We start from the raw sequence: 17,951 nt of genomic DNA, 5'->3' as shown, positions 1-17,951 counted from the left end.
TGTACTAACAAAACTTACAGGAAAAGATCTGCCACCTCAAAGTAGTTAAAGTCAGTCATTACCAGCCTCAAGAAGCCAAGTTCCAATGTGAAATGTTCCCCAGAACACTATTCTGTTCATGTCAACTTGTTATGACAAGATAACCCAATATAACTCAAGTGGTATTTTATCCACTCATTTTTAATCTTGGAAAGACCGATGTGATTCTCTATATCAGCTGTATGAGTGTCAGCATACTGTTTGGTAAGTGAGAGCAAAGCTTGTTTGTTCCTCAGGTCCAAGAGATTTCATGCATATTACCACAGCCAATATTTACCAATAGCACTCCAAGCTAGCTGATAACCACTTGCAAGATTCTAGAGTAAGGATTTCCTTCAAGTGTAGTATCTTAAGAGGAAAGATGAAGTACATAGAACAAGACTTTTCAACTTTAGCTAGTTAACACTACTGTATAGGACTTAATGTTGCACTATTGTAAAATTTAAATCTACAAAGAATTATGCATCACAGTAACTGGCCAAAGGTAGGTATTTTTCTAGAGCAAAGGCACTCAAAGACCCTAATTAGAGATCAGTGCCCCACTGTACATAGCACAGAAATAAAAACCCATCCCTATCCCAAAGAGCCCACAATCTAGGATTTTGACAGCATGCAACAGGTCAGTGTACAAACATGGGGTGGGGTGACATGAACAAAGTGTCAGCAAATTAATACACACTTGAATAAATCAGCAGGGAGACTTAAAGCAACTGGAGATGTCCAGCCTAACCAATGCCAGATGGAAGAAGTCTGAAGGCATCCAAGCAAAAACTGATTTTAAGTCAGAATTTCAAAAAGCACAAGAGAAAATTCAGAGGTACCTGAGAGAAACAGTCAAGCAGGGTAAAGGCAGAAGGTGAGATTGTGATGTTAAATCTGAAAGCTGAGGGACTAAATGGTCTTTTATCCAAGGAGGTGCTCCCTCCTACAATAACATGGCTGCCTACTGACCTGGCAACAATACAACTGACAGGTTTCAGAGGGGTAGTTGTGTTAGACTGTTTCAGCAAAAACAATAGGGAGTGTGGTAGCACTTTAAAAACTAGCAACTTAATTATTTAGGGCATATGCCCCAATACATTTGTTAGTCTTTAACGTTCCCTTGGATTCCCTGTTGTTTTTAAATACAATCGATCAGTCTCATGCTAGACACCTGCAAGCCTGCATATTTAAGCAAAAATTGATTTCAATACCGTGCATCTTTTTTCCACAAATGAGAATTCACTGCAATTTAGCATACTGTCTTATCAGACTTTTATTTTTAGCCATAATACCACACAGCTAACCAGATCTTCATATGTAAGCTTATTCCTTCAAAGCCTATTGAAGACTTAACCAGTACACTTAAGTTTCAGGTGAAATTTGAGTTTCAGTGGTTTCAATTCAGCTGCTTTAGCATTCTATTGAGAAGCTTAAAACCTGAAAATATTGCCATTGTCTAGAGGTACCACAAACACACCTGGAAAATAACTGATGAACCAGAATAGGATTCCAGTGAACCAAGTTCCTCAAAAGCTGGTGAGGGTGGAGAAAATTCCGAAGCATTTTCATCTAGAAGAGCGTCGTGTTTCTTCACGCATCACTGAACTCTATTGACAATTCTTTGTCAGTCACATACACAGGGAAAAGGTTACTGTTCCTTCAATTCTGCTCGCTGTTATACCAAATGACAACACTACATAGAGTTTACAGAGAATATGAATGAAAGACAAAACCAAAGGATTTAGTATTTAACCTCCCTAAAAGAACAGAATGAAGAGAAACTGTACTAAGGAATTGAGAACCTTGATGCAGGAAACAGTTTTTTACAGGAAATTTCCTACAGAACTGCATAACATTTAGAAATGTGATAGAGATACTACTGACATATTTAAGTCTGGCTAAAAACAGGGGCTAAGCATGCTAGGAAAAATGGGCATCTGAAAGGGGCATGAAGCATTAACTCGTATAGAGCTGTTTGATGTAAGCATAAATACATACAGAGAAGGTAATGCTCAAGTTTCAAAACCCACTATAATAGAGGCACCCACCTGGGTACAATTTGTCAGTCCCATAGTCTTACTCCCATTTATGTCAAGCCATGTGTTTCCCTAACTGAGTATGGATAACTGTTGGGTTATCCCAACAGTCTTGTTAAACCATTTTAACCCGAGCTTCAATCTCTCAGTTGCAAACTGGAATCCTATGCATATTCCCCTGCTCCTCCCTCCAATCTCCCAAACCTGATAATTACACAGTAACACAACAGAATTACATCAAGAAGTGCTTTAAGAAACCAAAGGCAAAGCTTCCAAGTGCTAAACTGTATGCAAAGACAGCAAAAATGGAGGGATTCAAAAGGTATTGTGGAGACTGATTAGATCAACTGTTAATAGGCAAGAAATTTCTGCTGTATAAAATCAAAAATAAGAGAATGGCTCAGAGCATTGAGTTCAGTCATCTACAAATTAGTTGACTCATCCCCAGATTGGATCTCATGAACTTCTTCCATTGTTTTCGAACAGTTCTATAAAAGCTAACACACTCTCAGATCTGAAAGCTGCCAAGATCCTTTGTCACTGAAATGTTATTTCCCACTTGTGTGTGTGCACGTGTTTATTAGGGTAGGGAGTCTTAAGAACTCTTGGCTCCCAGCTTTCTTGTGAGAAAGCTTTAAGATCAGGGAAGCATTTGGTGCTGAAGATAAGTTCCACAGATTTTTTGGCCCAAAGCAGTAAGTAACTTGGAGCCAATCACAGTGTCAGATACTAGTGAATAAGTCTATCTAGGATTTTGGTTCCAAATCTTATTGATCAAAAATGTAAAGAGCTAGTCATCTTATTTCCATACCTAAGATTGACAATTAATTACCATGGCTGGCAGGAGCTTGGTTGAAACTTAAGAACTATCATTACATAAGAGTAGGGATGTTAAAATGTGTGTAAATAACCACGTAACCACTGAAAGTTTCCACGGTTACACATGGGGCGGCAGTTGGCTTCCTGGGAGCTGGTGTGCATGGGGAGCATACAGAGGCAGCAACACAGGGTGGCAGGCAGCTTCCCGTGTATACGGACTCCCACCTCCTCCCTCTCCCTGCACTACTGCCTCTATCAGAGGCAGAAGCATCAGAGGGCAAACAGCTATCCAGGAACTGGTGTGTGCCAGGAGCTGGCATTTTAGCCGGCTCCCTGTGCATACCAGGAGTCTGCATGTAACTATGAACATTCACCGATGAACCTGGGTTCATCGATTAACCATTTACAGTTACACTTTCACATCCCTACACAGGAGCAGGAAGCTCTACCACCTAACCCTGGTTTGAGTTCAGGCTAGCCATGACCTCAGCTTCCCTCACTGGACATCCCTCTAGCTGTCACATATTTGATATATAAGCTCTTCTTGACATCTGGGTTTAACAACAAAGTTCAAAAGGAAACACACATTCCTCACAGACTCTCTAGCTGGCTCACAACTTTTGAAGCAAAGTTCTCGTCCTGTTCCAGCTAGGGATGAGAGTGACTAGTTGACTACACAATATGCAAATGCTTATCGGGTAGTCGAGTAGGAACTTGACTAGTTACTTCCCCCTACTTGCTGCCTCTATCAGAGAGAGACAGCAAGGGGGGAGGAGTGGTGTGCTGGGGTGCTTAAAAGCCAGTTCCCCCCAGCACCATCTCTGCAGGGGGCAGGGAAAGCAGAGGGCAACAGGGAAACGACCCCAGCGGGGATTGAAACAGTCCGGCTCATGCCAGTCCCTACTGCTGCTCCTCTCCCTTTGAAATGTACAAGAGCTGCCTGTGGCTCTTGTACATTTCAAAGGAAGAGGCACAGAGGGGAACCCATGCCAGCTGGGACTGCTTCAGTCCCCTGCCTCCCTCCCTTGGAAACGAACAAGAGCCACAGGCGGCTCCTGTACAATTACAAGGGAGAGAGGCACTGAGAACCTGCTGGATCTCTCCCTTGGAAATGTACAGGAGCCGCGGGAGGCTTTTGTACATTTCAAAGGGAGAGAGGCAGTGGAAGAGCAAGCGCCCCCTTTACCGACTAATTGAGTAAACGATGGAAATGCTATCGACTAATCGATTAGCTGATTAATCAAAATTTAACATCCCTAGTTACTGCTGAGAGTCTCCTCTCCACAGTCCATCCTTACTAGCCAACTCCTACCAGCAGGCCATCTTCCAGAGAACCACAAGAAATCTGTAGAGCCCATCAGTCACCCTCCCACTTGCTGTTCTCTACCAAGCAGGAATTCCCAGAACTTCCTACCTATAGCCTTTTCCCTTCCACTCCTCAGACTTTGCCTTATGTACTCATTTTCTCCATCTGGGAAGAGTTAAATGCATTACAGTTGGGACCGGATCTCCCTCCCCTTAAAGGATCAATCACCATATGGACATTATACATACAAATTGGAGGCACTGTAAGCAATCAAGCCATATTTTACACTATGCAAGAATGATTAATTCACACTGATCCGAAATACTCTACTGTACCAGAAAGTTCCAATATGTCTCATTACCTCAAGGTTTGTCTTCCTTCACAAAATACCGGATGCTACTAGAGACAAAATACTCCACTGGTGTAAGAAAGTGACCCAATATCATTAGCATTATGTATTTTTAACTTACAGAAAAGTTGAAGACAAAACTAATCTAGGGTTGGATGAGAAGAGAAGGACATTTCCTGGCTATTTAGGTGATTTGAGAACAGAGCTCTATCAAAACATCAGGTGAAACAAACAGTTAAACTAATTTTGTTTCAACAACTGATCTACCTTATTAACATGGTCTGGAAGACTGCACTTTTATGTTTGGTGTGCACAGGGCTCTACATCACACAAAGGAACAGGTTTAAACAGGATTGGTCCTGCTTTCAGCAGGAGACTGACTAGATGACCTCCTGAGGTCTCTTCCAACCCTAATGTTCTAGGATTCTAAGTGCCCTGGTGCTTACAGTTCCTCTGTAAAGAGTGAAAACACATTGCTATCATGAAGTAGTGTTTTGGTTTTAAAATCAGATTAGACAAGATTTCCACCTTGACGCAGCAGCAGCAGCTAAAAGGTTATCACAAAACTGTGTTGATTTGATATACATAAGAACAGCCATACTGGGTCCGACCAAAGGTCCATCTAGACCAGTATCCTGTCTGCCGACAGTGGCCAGCACCAGAGAGGGTGGACTGAAGACAATGATCAAGCGATTTGTCTCCTGCCATCCTTCTCCAGCCTCTGACAGACAGAGGCCAGAAACACCAATTCTATCCCCTGGCTAATAGCCTTTTATGGACCTAACCTCCATGAAATTATCTAGCTTCTCTTTAAACTCTGTTATAGTCCTAGTCTTCACAGCCTCCTCTGGCAAGGAGTTCCACAGGTTGACTACACGCTGTGTGAAGAAGAACTTTCTTTTATTAGTTTTAAACCTGCTACCCATTCATTTCATTTGGTGTCCTCTAGTTCTTCTATTTAGGGAACTAATAAATAACTTTCCTTTATCCGCCCTCTCCACACCACTCATGATTTTATATACCTCTATCATATCCCCCCTCAGTCTCCTCTTTTCTAAACTGAAGAGTCCCAGTCGCTTTAACCTCTCCTCATATGGGACCCATTCCAAAACCCTAATCATTTTAGTTGCCCTTTTCTGAACCCTTTCCAAGGCCAAAATATCTTTTTTGAGATGAGGAGACCACATCTGTACACAGTATTCAAGATGTGGGCGTACCATAGTTTTATATAGGACAAGAAACCTGAGGAGTAAATGTCAGGCTATATCTTGAAATTTTGTATACGTTTGCCAAATCAAGAGTAGGTTTTATTTTAGTAAATGGAACATTAACTGTCCTCCAAAAACAGCAATGTCCCATCCTGCTTGGCCAGAAAAATGGGAATCTTAAGGTGCCAGGCATATTACCAACATAGAAAAAATATCCTCAGTCCTTAGCGCATGCCCTCTTCTGAGACAAAGTGATTTGAGAGGAAAAATTAGTGCCACAGTATTCTATTCAGAATAGCAAAGCTGAACACTATATCCAGAATTGATAGATTAGGAAAAAGGTAACAGCTTTCCAATTAGATTTTAAATCAAATATAAACCACAATACCTTATACTGGATTATAGCTGCCCAAGCAAGTACTTGGCAGATCTACTAATAATTCCCAGCACGAATTTTCATTACGGAATCCATAAAGCAGCTGGGTTAACAGGAAGTTCCAACAGTAAAAGTGAAGTATGCACAGTGTATGTTAGTGTTAGAAGTCCTTCAATTCGACAGTGTTTGGCTACTTTACCCTAGTACAGTAACATCTTACTGGAGAGTCCATAGCCATATATTGGCTTCTTGGCTCATTTCAGTCAGTCCAGGCTGTCCGGGGATATCCTGTCCATCCTCACTGTTTGATCAATACTGACTACTGAAGTGAAGCCGTTTTCCCCCTGCTTCTCCAAGATGCAGGCAACTGTGTGCTGCACTGAGCACAAACTCTCAATTCCATTGGTGGAGTCCGTGCATGATCTGTGTGCCATTTGACTACAATCTTAGCTAAGGCCACCTAATTCCCTTTGTATGGAATTGCTTGAATGGACATTCAACAGAACGAGAGGTTTTGCCTCAATTATAGGGACATAAGGGTCAGTTACCAAAACAAGCCACTGACTAACAATGAAGCAATCCTTCTCCTTGAGTATTAATGCAGCATATTAATCCTCTGGAATGGCATCACCAAGATCCAGTCTGTTAACCACTGCACTTGTCTATTAACTAAATCATCTGAAAACTCTCTCCAGTTAAACCGGTGCAAAGTTCTCATGAGGATATTCAAAATCAGTTTAATCCTTGCTTATGACAATTCATCTTAAGTTGGCATTGCTGAATTGACTATCCAAAGGTTAAACTGATTTTGACTATCTGTATTAGAAGTTTTCACTGGTTTAACAGGAGAGTTTTACAAAATAATCTAGCTAAACCATCACATTTTCTCATATGGACAAGGCCTAAGCCCATCAGTGGCAATTTTATCTCTGTGCTATAGAAACTCGTGATTTTAATATCAATGATTTCTGGACTATTGAAGTCAAATGAAGCTCAAGCACAGTGTTCATTATGGATAAACAAGCAGGCATTCTGTAAGACCAATTAGGAAGAGAATCCTGTATAAAATGAATCTCTACCCTCCCAGCTTTCACTGATGAGTTGAACAAATGAACAGCATTATCGGCTTCTTGTACTACATGGTTTCACCATTGTCTCCATTCTGAATTCCAGGAGCAATCTTTAGGAATGGAAAGGGGGTTCTATCCCTATGACACTTCAGCCACTACTAACTACGTATTTTGTTCAAAGTAGAAGACTACAGGTAGCAAAAAAGATTGTGATAATTAGGGGACAATAAGTGACATGTCAACTTGCCACAGTTCCTATAATCAAGTCAAGACACTAGTGAACAAAATTGCACTGTCTTCTGTGAGTTATCTGCCCAGTGAGGATTCTAAACAGACTTCTGACGTGAACGTTTGGGTGATGTTGCTTAACAAATATGTTTAAGGAGTCTTACCATTTTTGTCTTTGCTGCTGACAGAAATGTAGAGTTTCCCTCACCCCTCATTATTTAAGCAAGGATAAGTGTGTGGGCTAGAAAGTTTACAGGATAGTTGTACAAGATTACAGTACTGTGTGTTTTCTTGCCTTTAAAGATTTTTTTCCACTGTAGTCAAATCTTCCCGTAAAAACTTGGTATTTACACAGGTACTTGCTATTAGTGCTATTTCTTCACCAAGATGACAGAGTCCTAAACACCCAATACCATATTTCTGCGCTACAAGGGATAAGACCAAAAAAAGTGGCCAATATAGATTATATTGTCACATAGCCCAGTACTAAGAAAGGAGACAACTAGCCCCATAGGACACTAGTCACCACAGTATCTGCTTTTTTTCCCCCTCAGGGAGGCTATTTTTGTATCTAGCTTATGAAATAGAACTTTGACCGTCAGTTATTCTCTTTACACACACAGCCTGGGCTTCTGCCTCTTGGCATAAAGCTCCAAAGCCTCAACAGAATAAGCAATGAAATGCTGGGTTACTTTAGAGAAAAAAGTCAAACCTACCAAAGCCTCAAGAGAAATGTCTTCCCCGCAAACAGGGTACCCTAAGAAAACCCCTCAGCCCAAATCTTATGTTGTTTTTCAGCAAAACTCATCTACCCACGAGTGCCGCCATATCGCACACAGCTAGGACACAGGTGTTTTACAAACTGGGAAGAGAATGCCTTACGGATAACAAGTAAACAAGACATAACATTGCCTAAGAAGCTACCAGTGACAAGCTGGGAGAGCAGACTGCCAGCAAGCCATGCTTGATTGGACTATTATCCCCTACAAAAAATGCTAAGGGAGCACTAAATTGTTTTGACTAGAGAGGCCAATTCATCACATTTGAAATGCGAATGTTAAAGCAGTATCGGCTGGTAATGATACACAAATCCTATTTTCAAGGTCTTAAATGTAAGCTGTCATCAGGACAGAGCCTGCCACACAAGGTCTCAGGCTCAGCAGTATATATGCTTTAACCTACTGGCTATTACAAATTCCTTTATAAAACTCAGAAACATATAGTGAAATGTTTCGTTCCATTAGTTCAGCCTGCAATCAGTAGCTACATATGCACACCCCACTGGTGTCCAGGAAGAGTGTATGAGAGGCTGTCAACAGAAGTAAAGAACAGTAAATATGCTGGACCAGAAGACCCCTTCCTTCACTTAGGAATTCACTAAGCTTTGGTATTAAATGGCTGAAATACAGTGGCTCTTTTGGAACATGTAAGCAGCAAGAACAGCACCATGTGAATACCATTATACTGCGTGCCAGAGGAATTACTTGTGATTCACAACTATCGGGTTTCTTATGTTTAAGAGGGGAAAAAAGCAGCAGCAAAGATATGTGCTAATGGATACTGCTGAAAGGGAAAGTGACTAACAAGGTTACCATATTAGCTTCATAATAAGCTATGTTAGGAGCTAACGGCAACAGTATTAACCTGTTTCTGTTTGATGTGATAATGTGTTGGTTCATCACAGCGTACTGAACCCAGCAGAACAACCCTTCATCATCGTAACACTAAGAATGCTCTGGGCAGAGACTTTGGGGTTACCCCAGGCCCACACTTCTCACCAATATACCCAAGATGAAGACCAACTTGGCTGAGCAAGGTACAGCCATCACATGGGATGATCTAGATGGTACTGGGTCCTGCCATGAGGGCAAGGGACTGGACTCATTGACCTCGAGGTCCTTTCCAGTTCTAGTGTTCTAAGAGTCTATGGTCACTCCGCTTCACCAGCCTCTCTTACAACAGCTTTACTTTCCGCCTTGTACAGAAAAAAAGAATCCAGACAAGAGTCTCAGTGGCTCCCGGAGCCTTTTGCATTCAGGAACTACAGTACCATAATCACAGAATGAGCCCTCTCCAGGCAGCCCTTTCCCTCTACCAGCTAGGTCAGCCAACCAGTTCTCACACTGTGTTACAAGTGCTGTCTGAATTCAACGCCAGATTTATTTCCTCAGAGTTACTCAGCTATATGTCTAAAGCCTAGAAACTAATTAACCAATGTCTTTGACAGACTACAAAGGAAGCAAAGTGTTATTTCTAGTGCAAATATTGGGAAGCACTCTGGTTCTACAACCAGAGGCAACACAGAAGTAAACAGAAGAATGGACATATCAGTTCACCGTGAGCGTTTTCACTTCTCTCCCAGCTTCTGTACTTGAAATAGCAGATCTATGTCATGGCAAGGAATTACATTTATCCTGCAACCACCATATTTGTATACCAGATAGAATTCTTTATGAACAACATGAAACTACTGTACTCCAGGTAAATAATGCTTGGATGAGCGAGACTTACCTGCTCTGGGCTTTGCATGTTATCTAGTTCTAAGAACCCAAGAATATGCATATTTAGCTGGCAAGATGACAGGTGGTTTAGTAGACCACCCACTTGACTGGAAGCCAGGAACTCCTGATACTAAGTGCTTTGGTGGGCTTGGACAAGCTGCATGTTGGGGAAACTGAGGAAATGTAACTCCTAACTCTCACTGATGTTTGAAAAACCCAGTAAGTTCATTACAACGGGTTGCGAACTCTTGGTAAAATCTCAATTTACAGAAAGGCCTTGACACGTAATGACGTGTTGCTTATTTTAAAAAAAATGTCAGAAACTTTTCAATAGCCTTGGAAAGGCATGTAGTTACATGTCCTCACAGTAGAGTTTGAGTAGATCACTGCATGCTGCAGCTGAGAAAAAGGAGCAAAACAGGTGCAAAGAGCTTTCAGGCCTACACAACAACCACAAAGATGTTAAAGACAGACCTTAAAATAATAGACTCTAAGCTTTACTACACTATCCAGAATATGAGGGAAGGTGAAGGTAGATGTGACACAGTACACGCAGTCATCTCTATCAGCAAACATCATTCAACTTTCATGAAAGAGCATGGCATTAAAAACAGCTCTCACCAGAGCTAGAATACCAATCAAATCCCTTGGATGATATATAAATGGAAATTGTTAAGCAAACAATACATTCAATAGGTCACTTGGAGGATTTTTAAAAAGAAAAACAAAGACTGATTCTTGTGAAACACCAGAACACTGACAGAGGAAGGGAGGACAGGAGGCAGGAAACAAATGGAGAGATGTAGCAAGATATCCCGCAGGTGCCCAATTAATCCTAGTCAGAAAAACAACTCCAGTTCCTGTCCAGCCATCAGAATAGCTATGTCTTAAAGCACACTAGATTCCAAGTTGACATAACAGAGCCTGAAGTTGCTAGCTTAATTAATACACAAGCTGCCAAGCAATTCCTTTTTATTCAGCTGATTCCTGTAGGGATAATTATGACATCAGGCATCCTGCCCTTTAAGTTGATTAATGTTCCCTTTCACAAGTGTCACCAACATTACTGACCCATATTTAAGTTGTGAGATTCCATTGTTGAAACAACAGTCTTGTGTCAGCAAGATGACCAGACCTCTGTTGTGAAGTATACAGAATGTGGGAACATGCTAACTATGTAAATAAATTATGCCCCAGTCAGTTTCAAAATGGCTACATATTATAATACTCAACCTAGATCAGCTGTTGTCAACTAGGGTGCGTGTACTCCTGGGCATATGCAGAGGTCTTCTGGTGGTACATCAACTCATCTAGATATTTGCCTAGTTTTACAACAGGCTACATAAAAAGTACAAGTGAAGTCAGTACAAACTAAAATTTCATACAGGTAATTACTTGTTTATGCTGTTGGATATACCACACGCTGAACTGTAAGTACAATATTTATATTCCAACTGATTTATAATTACATGGTAAAAATGAGAATGTAAGCAACTGTTCGATCATAACATGTTGTGACACTTTTGCATTGTTATATCCGATTTGGTAAGCAAGTCGTTTTTAAGCAAGGTGAAATTGAGGATACGCAAGACAAACCAGACTCCTGAAATGGGTAGAGTAGTTTGGAAAGGGTGTATGCCACAGACCCAAGATTTGCGCTTAAGATTTTTATTTCCTTTTTCAGGTGGGAACTGAAGAGAGACCTACAGTGGTAAATAAAAACCTTGAACTGTACAAAGCAAGTTAATCATCATCATTTAAAAGTTACACACATTTGCTGTGATTATTTTTGGAAGAGAACAGTTCCAGTTTGAGAGCCACTGAAGAATAAACTAAGCTTCTCCCAATGAGAAGTCAGAGTAAAATTTGTTACGTGATTTGATTCAGCTGCTAAATTTTAACATTGCACTATCCTTCTATGCAATGGCTAAAAGAAGATTATTTCTGGAAGGTGCTGCTAGCACTGAATATGCTTGAGTTTCTTGATCAACAATTTTTTTTTTATTACTAAACAGGGTTATTTCATAGAGATTCAGCAAGTAGTCCTGTGGCACGTTAAGAGACTAACAAAAATATATAGTATCATGAGCTTTCATAGGTAAGACCCACTTCATCAGATGAGTTGGAGCAGAAATAACAGAATACAAGATACACAGAACCTGTCAATTGTAGACCCATGTCAATGAAGCTAATTAAGTGGGCTCGATGTGTCCCATTCATAGCTTTTGATGTGAAAATGTGGATTTCAAAGACAGAGGTAATTGGCTTTGTAATGTGTTAGCTAGTGTCAAATTTGTAAAGGAATTCCAGTTCTGCATTCTGTCTCTGTAATTGGGTGGTGAAATTCCTTTACAGAAGAATGGGTACTTTTACATCCATGATTGAGTAACCAGGTAGTGACCAGGTGCGACCTGGTCACTCAATTATGGATTTAAAAGTAACCATATCCTTGATAGGTATAAATTTGGTACTTTCAATATCCTCTTAAGCAGTGGACTTTCCATATCACATTAACTCTTTCCAATATCACACAGACTCCTCCCAACAATCTCCATAATTTCTGATGGAGCTTGAAATATAGCTTTTTGATTTACTCCTTGTTTGTACAGGTTGAACCCCTCTAGTGCGGCACTCTAGTCTGGCAAAATCTGTGGTCTGGCATGATTTTAGTTAGCCAGATGTTCACTTATCATGGGGGTGGCCAAGTTTCCCACAGTTCCGTACAATTTGTTTACAACCACCAGGCCTGGCTCTCAGAGTTCTCTGCTGTTATTTAGCTCTAATTTATCCATAAATGTCCTTTAGGAACATTTGTTCGAAATGTGATTTGTCCTTTTCATATGTGTTCATTTTTTTTAATTGTATCCTTTGGTATATATGGCTGTGACTATTTTCTTCCACTATTTGATCTGAGGAAGTGGGTCTGGCCCACGAAAGCTCATCATCTAATAAACCATCTTGTTAGTCTTTAAAGTGCTACATAGTCCTGTATTTTGCTTTAGGAACCCAGTATGCAGTGGAAGTGTTGGTAATGCTGCTAGACAACTGTGACCTCCCATGGTCCAGTAAATTCTGTGGTTCAAAACCGGTTAGGTCCTGAGGGTGCCAGACTAGAGAGGTTCAACCAGTACAACATAGTCAACAATGTCCAAACCACTGACAGCTCCTGAACAGAGCAAGAGTAGCATAAAAATAATAGTGGGGAGAAGGCATAGGTCCTACATATGAAGTGATTTTCTTTTCATTTTTTCTCTCTGCTTCTCAGACGGAGGTGGATGTTTACGTAAACTAGATCTTCAGAACCCAGAATTTCCAGGTGCTCAAAGTTTTTGGTTTCCAGCTAGATAAGGGAAACCTGCTCCACATCTACTAGCAAAGAACTAGCAAGTATATAAGATGCTCCTATAATTTCTCTCTTTGATCTTCCGGATTGGAAGTATATAACATATACCCTTATGCCATGTAACATATGCTTTTTCTATATGGAAGAGGGCAATTATGTTTAGCAACTTCAGAATTACAGATGTAAGTGTGTTGGTCTTAAATTGGTGATTCAAATTCAATCCACTTTTATGTCCTAAATTATATGCATTTATTAGTCTCAATCCAGGCACTACTGGCCATCTGGTCATAAACTGACCAGTCAAAGGTTAAGTTTGTGTTCATCTTTTCACTATCTTGCAAAATCTTTAGCCATTCATGGGCAATAAGCCAACTCTACACTTCAGTATTTCACAGCCTTCAAAATTAACAATGTTCAGTACAAAGCCTGCCTCAGCTAGGAACGCTGAAAACGGGAGCTCAGCTAATAATTGGAGGGCTGGGTTCTAATCAAGATGCTCAGTTTTCAGCATTTAGAGCAGCTGTAGTGGGAATATTTCTGCTTCTATCAGCAAAGTTCAGGAAGCTTAGTTTTTAATCACTGGGCAAATGATCAAACCATAAAGCTGAAATGCATGTTAGAATGTAGCATCTTGAAATTAAAGGCAGAGGCATCGCTGTTGTAAATATTACATATGCAAATGCAGCTAATCCAGTACTAACAGATACTATCTAATAGGCATCAAATTACTATAGATTACAATTTGACAGCGTTTGGGACAAGGTCGACTCAGGTAAATGGGTGTAAATCCAAAATTTAAGTAAACGGAGAAATTACTTTGTGGTTACACATGTAACAGCAGGATTTGGCTCCTGAAATGTATATGGCAATTAAAGCATGCAAGCCAAGACACTCTTGACTGGCTGACTTTCCCCTGCTCTCAAATTGCTGATAGACTGTCTCCTCCGCACACCTGTCCATTGTGTGATGGTCAGGACCCACAGCCCTGTTGGACCAACATATCCCCTCATTAAGTTTCCATGAGGGTTTTTAGGACACTGGTTTCTACAGAGGAACCTGCAGAGCACTGTAGGGACGTAAGAGACTAGTCGACTCTCAGATAAGCACAAGCTTATTGGATAGTCGACTAGTCACTTCCCCCCTGCCTTGCTGCCTCTATCAGCGAGAGCTTAAAAGCGGTTCCCCCCAGCACGGTCTCTGAGGAGGGCAGGGGAGGTAGAGGCACAATAAGGGCATCTCCTACCAGGCGCTTGATACAGTTCAAAAGCGGAAGCCTGGCAGGAAGCATGGGGCCACCCCCTGAACCCTGCAGGGCTTCCTTCTGAAATGTACAAGAGCCCCAGTGGGGCTCTTGTACATTTCAAAGGCTCAGGTGCTGCAGGGAGCAGAGGGACAGCAGGGGAGTCCCCCGCTGGCCCCACCTGCTTTTGAACTGTAGCAAGAGCCTGGCAGGGCTTTTGCTACAGAGCAAAGATGGAGGCGCCTTTATCGACTAATCAAATAGTCGATGGCAATCCCACTGACTAGTCAATTAATTAACTAATCTTACTGCACTGTTGCCATTACTAGCACATACTGGCATATTGTTCACTAAAAACTGCAAGTCAGAGGATAGGGTACTAAAGAAATGATATGATGCTTTTATTTGTTGCTGGAATGCGACTTCTGATGTTAAAATGAGTGATATCTATCAACGAATCCATACTCCAAAGTGAACTGCCAATACACAGCATTTGGACAAGTCCATTTTCCTCATCTGTTTTATTCATACTGTTAATGGGATAGCCACAAAAGACTCAAACTCTTATTGAAAAATAAATCCGGGGGAAAATTTGTCTTTAAATGGAACCATAAGTGTTGCTCTTTATCAAGTTAGCCAATAACCCCTCCTCCAATGAGTCAGGTTTATACAGGTGAAATTAATTAAGGAAGAATCAGGATCAAAGCAGATGCATAGCATTTGATAATAAACACTCCTCAGGATGTTATTTTCCCCCATAAGAAATGTCTGTGGTGAAGAGTATTGCACCAATATCACAATGACAAGGTGAGTGAGGGAAGATCTTTTATTGGACCAACCTCTATTGGGGAGAGAAGCTTTTGAGCTACACAAAGCTCTTCTTCACATAACAGTCATCCTGACTAAAACACTAAGACAAAGACAACCAGGTCAGAATTCACATCCAAATGGGAAAGATCATTTTCTGCAACATATTTGTACCAACAACTCAAGATCCGGATCTCTCAAACTGGAGGTCATGACCCCTCAAGGAATCACAAGGTGGTGACAAGGGGGTTGTGAGCTGTCAGCTATGCTGACAGGTCTATGTCCCCATTAAATGACACCAACCCTGTGTCACACTCAAAGGCTTGCTGTGTCAAAGCATCAGCAATACAAAAAGTTTGTATCATTAAGGCCTGAGAATGTTATATCAACAGGTGTTAGCCTAGCCAAGTTTTTCATAAAAACAACTTTGGACACAGGAAGGAATGAGAAGCCAAAAATATGTTTGACCGTCATACAAAGTAGGACATTTCACTGGTTGCTGTCACTGATTCAGAGGGCCATGATTTCACAAAACTTCATCTTGAGAAATGCTTTTGCCTGTTTGTTTGGGGGGGGGGCGTTGTTTTTGTTTAAAAACAACTGTTTTTGGTTTGGATCTGAACTCCTCCCTGAACAGTTTGGAATTCAAAGAGTACAGCCTTTGAACTAGCAAGTAAAAGTGACCAACAGATGCTTCAGGAACCAAGAGGAGAAAGTAGGAGCGCGAGTGAGAAATGCAGGTGCTGGATAAAGCAGAGGGGGGGGGGGGGGGTGACACAATTTCCGACCTGTCAGGTTCCTGACTCCCCGCTGACCGGCAGGACTGGATCCTAAGCCACGGGCAAGCCCTGGAAACACGGTGCAGCCGGTCTGCCCCGGGCACAGAGACCCCGCCTGTGCCCCCCAGAGATGTCTTCCCCTCGCGCAGGCCATGTGCGGCAGCCGTTGCATAAGAACAGCAGCGCGGGGCAGGGGACCGACCCCCGGCCGGGCACGGCGGAGCCCTGAAGCCCGCAGCACGGGGGGGGGGAGCTCCCGCTGGGGATGAAGTTCGCGTCTGCGGAGCTGAGCGCGCAGGCCGGGCACGGCCCCCCCCGCTGCGGCCCCACAGCCCCCCAGCCCGCGCGGGGGGGCGCCCGGGTGCCCCCCCCAGGCCGTGCCCGCGGCCCCAGGGCAGGCGGGGGGGCGCTGGGGGCGGGGCTGTGACAGCGGCACGAGCCGTTCCCGGCCCCCCGCCGCGCGCAGCGGCCCCCCCCCTCACCTTGGCCCGGGTCACCAGGTGGGTGGCCAGCTTGACCACGGCGAAGTTGCCCTTGCCGATGGTGCGCTCGATCTCGTAGTATCCGATGCGGGCGGGGCCCGGCGGCCGGGCTGGCGGCGGGGCCGGGGGCAGCCGGGGGCCGGGGGCTGCAGGGGGACCCCCCGCTCCGCCGCTCGCTGCAGCCGCCGCCGCCGCCATCTTGTTGCGAGGAGCAAACCCCCCTCCCCCCCGCGCCTCCTCCCGGGGCTGCGGCAGCGCGTGAGCTCATCGGCCGGGGGCGGGGCCGCCGCTGCCCTGGCAACCACCGGGGGCGGGGCCTGCTGACGCCAACAGCGCGGCTGCGGCTGGAGCGTCGGCTCTGGCGGGGCGGGGGGCGCGGACCCGGAGCCCCCCCGCTGCGGTCCCACAGCCCCCCCCCCCGTCCGCTCCCCCCGCTGCGGTCCCACAGGCCCCCCCCGACCCCCCCCAGCTGAGGTCATGCCTCCCCCCGCTCTGCCCCCCGCCGCGGTCCCATAGCCCCCCCCGTCCCCCCCAGCTGAGGTCATGCCTCCCCCCGCCCTGTCCCCCTGCCCCCAGCTGTGGTCCCACAGCCGCCCCCCCCCCCCGAGCTACAGTCCCTCAGCTCCCTGCTCCGCCCCCCCCCCCGAGCTACGGTCCCTGAGCCTGACCCCCCAATCCAGCCCCCGAGCTATTGTCCCTCTGTCCTCTCCCCAATTCACCCCCTACATCACCTCATCCCCTTCAGTCCCCCTCCAAACAGGGCACCCTGTCAGACCCTTCTCCCCCCCCACCGCGTCTGCCCATCATCATCTCCTGAGCAAGGTGTTCCTCTGCCCAATGGCTCAGCTGGCCCGAAGCATTCCCCAGCTCCCCTGAACAGGGTATCTTGTCAGACCCTCCAACCTAGCCTGCCAACTCCACTCCCCGAAATGGGACAGCCCCTCCCTTTACCTGCTCAGCCCAGCCCCCCTCAGACAAGGTACTACATCAGATACCCCAGCTCAACCTGCCAACTCAACCCCCCCCTTTGCCTGCCACTCATTGCTACCTCAGCCCCACTGAACAGGATGCCCCTCAGTCTCCCTAAATGGGAAATCCCCTCCCCTTACTTTCTTAGCCTCTCCAGCTCACCCCACCCACCCCCAGCTCACCCCTCCCCTCCCTGCCACCTCAGCTTCCCCCTAATAGAGTAACCCAACAGTCTCACCAGCTCAGCCCCACCCATCTGTCCTCACAGCCTGCCCCCAATTACCACCTCAGGCCCCCAACTCAGTCCCCACAAATGGAGATATCCCCTCCCTTGCTCTCCTTCAACTCTCCCAGCTCAGCCCACTCTCTAATGGAGCACCTCCTCTGTGCACTGAAACCCTCCCAGCCTCATAGGCT

General features: G+C 44.2%; 1 protein-coding gene across 2 annotated transcripts in view; it reads right to left on the bottom strand.

Annotated features, from left to right (window-relative positions):
* Positions 1–16,803, bottom strand: part of SIK3 (SIK family kinase 3) — a 144,713-nt gene extending 127,910 nt beyond the window's left edge. For both annotated transcript variants that reach the window (XM_075909531.1, XM_075909532.1), the window contains exon 1: positions 16,566–16,803. In XM_075909531.1, coding sequence (XP_075765646.1) covers positions 16,566–16,763 — 198 coding nt within the window. In that variant the 5' untranslated portion in view covers positions 16,764–16,803. The remainder of the gene's footprint in view (positions 1–16,565) is intronic.
* Between the last annotated feature and the right edge of the window lie 1,148 nt (positions 16,804–17,951).

This window comes from Pelodiscus sinensis, chromosome 26 (genome assembly GCF_049634645.1).
Source record: "Pelodiscus sinensis isolate JC-2024 chromosome 26, ASM4963464v1, whole genome shotgun sequence".
Lineage (NCBI taxonomy): Eukaryota > Metazoa > Chordata > Testudines > Trionychidae > Pelodiscus > Pelodiscus sinensis.
Note: the sequence above shows the minus strand (reverse complement) of the source record. Positions and strands in the feature narration are given on the sequence as shown.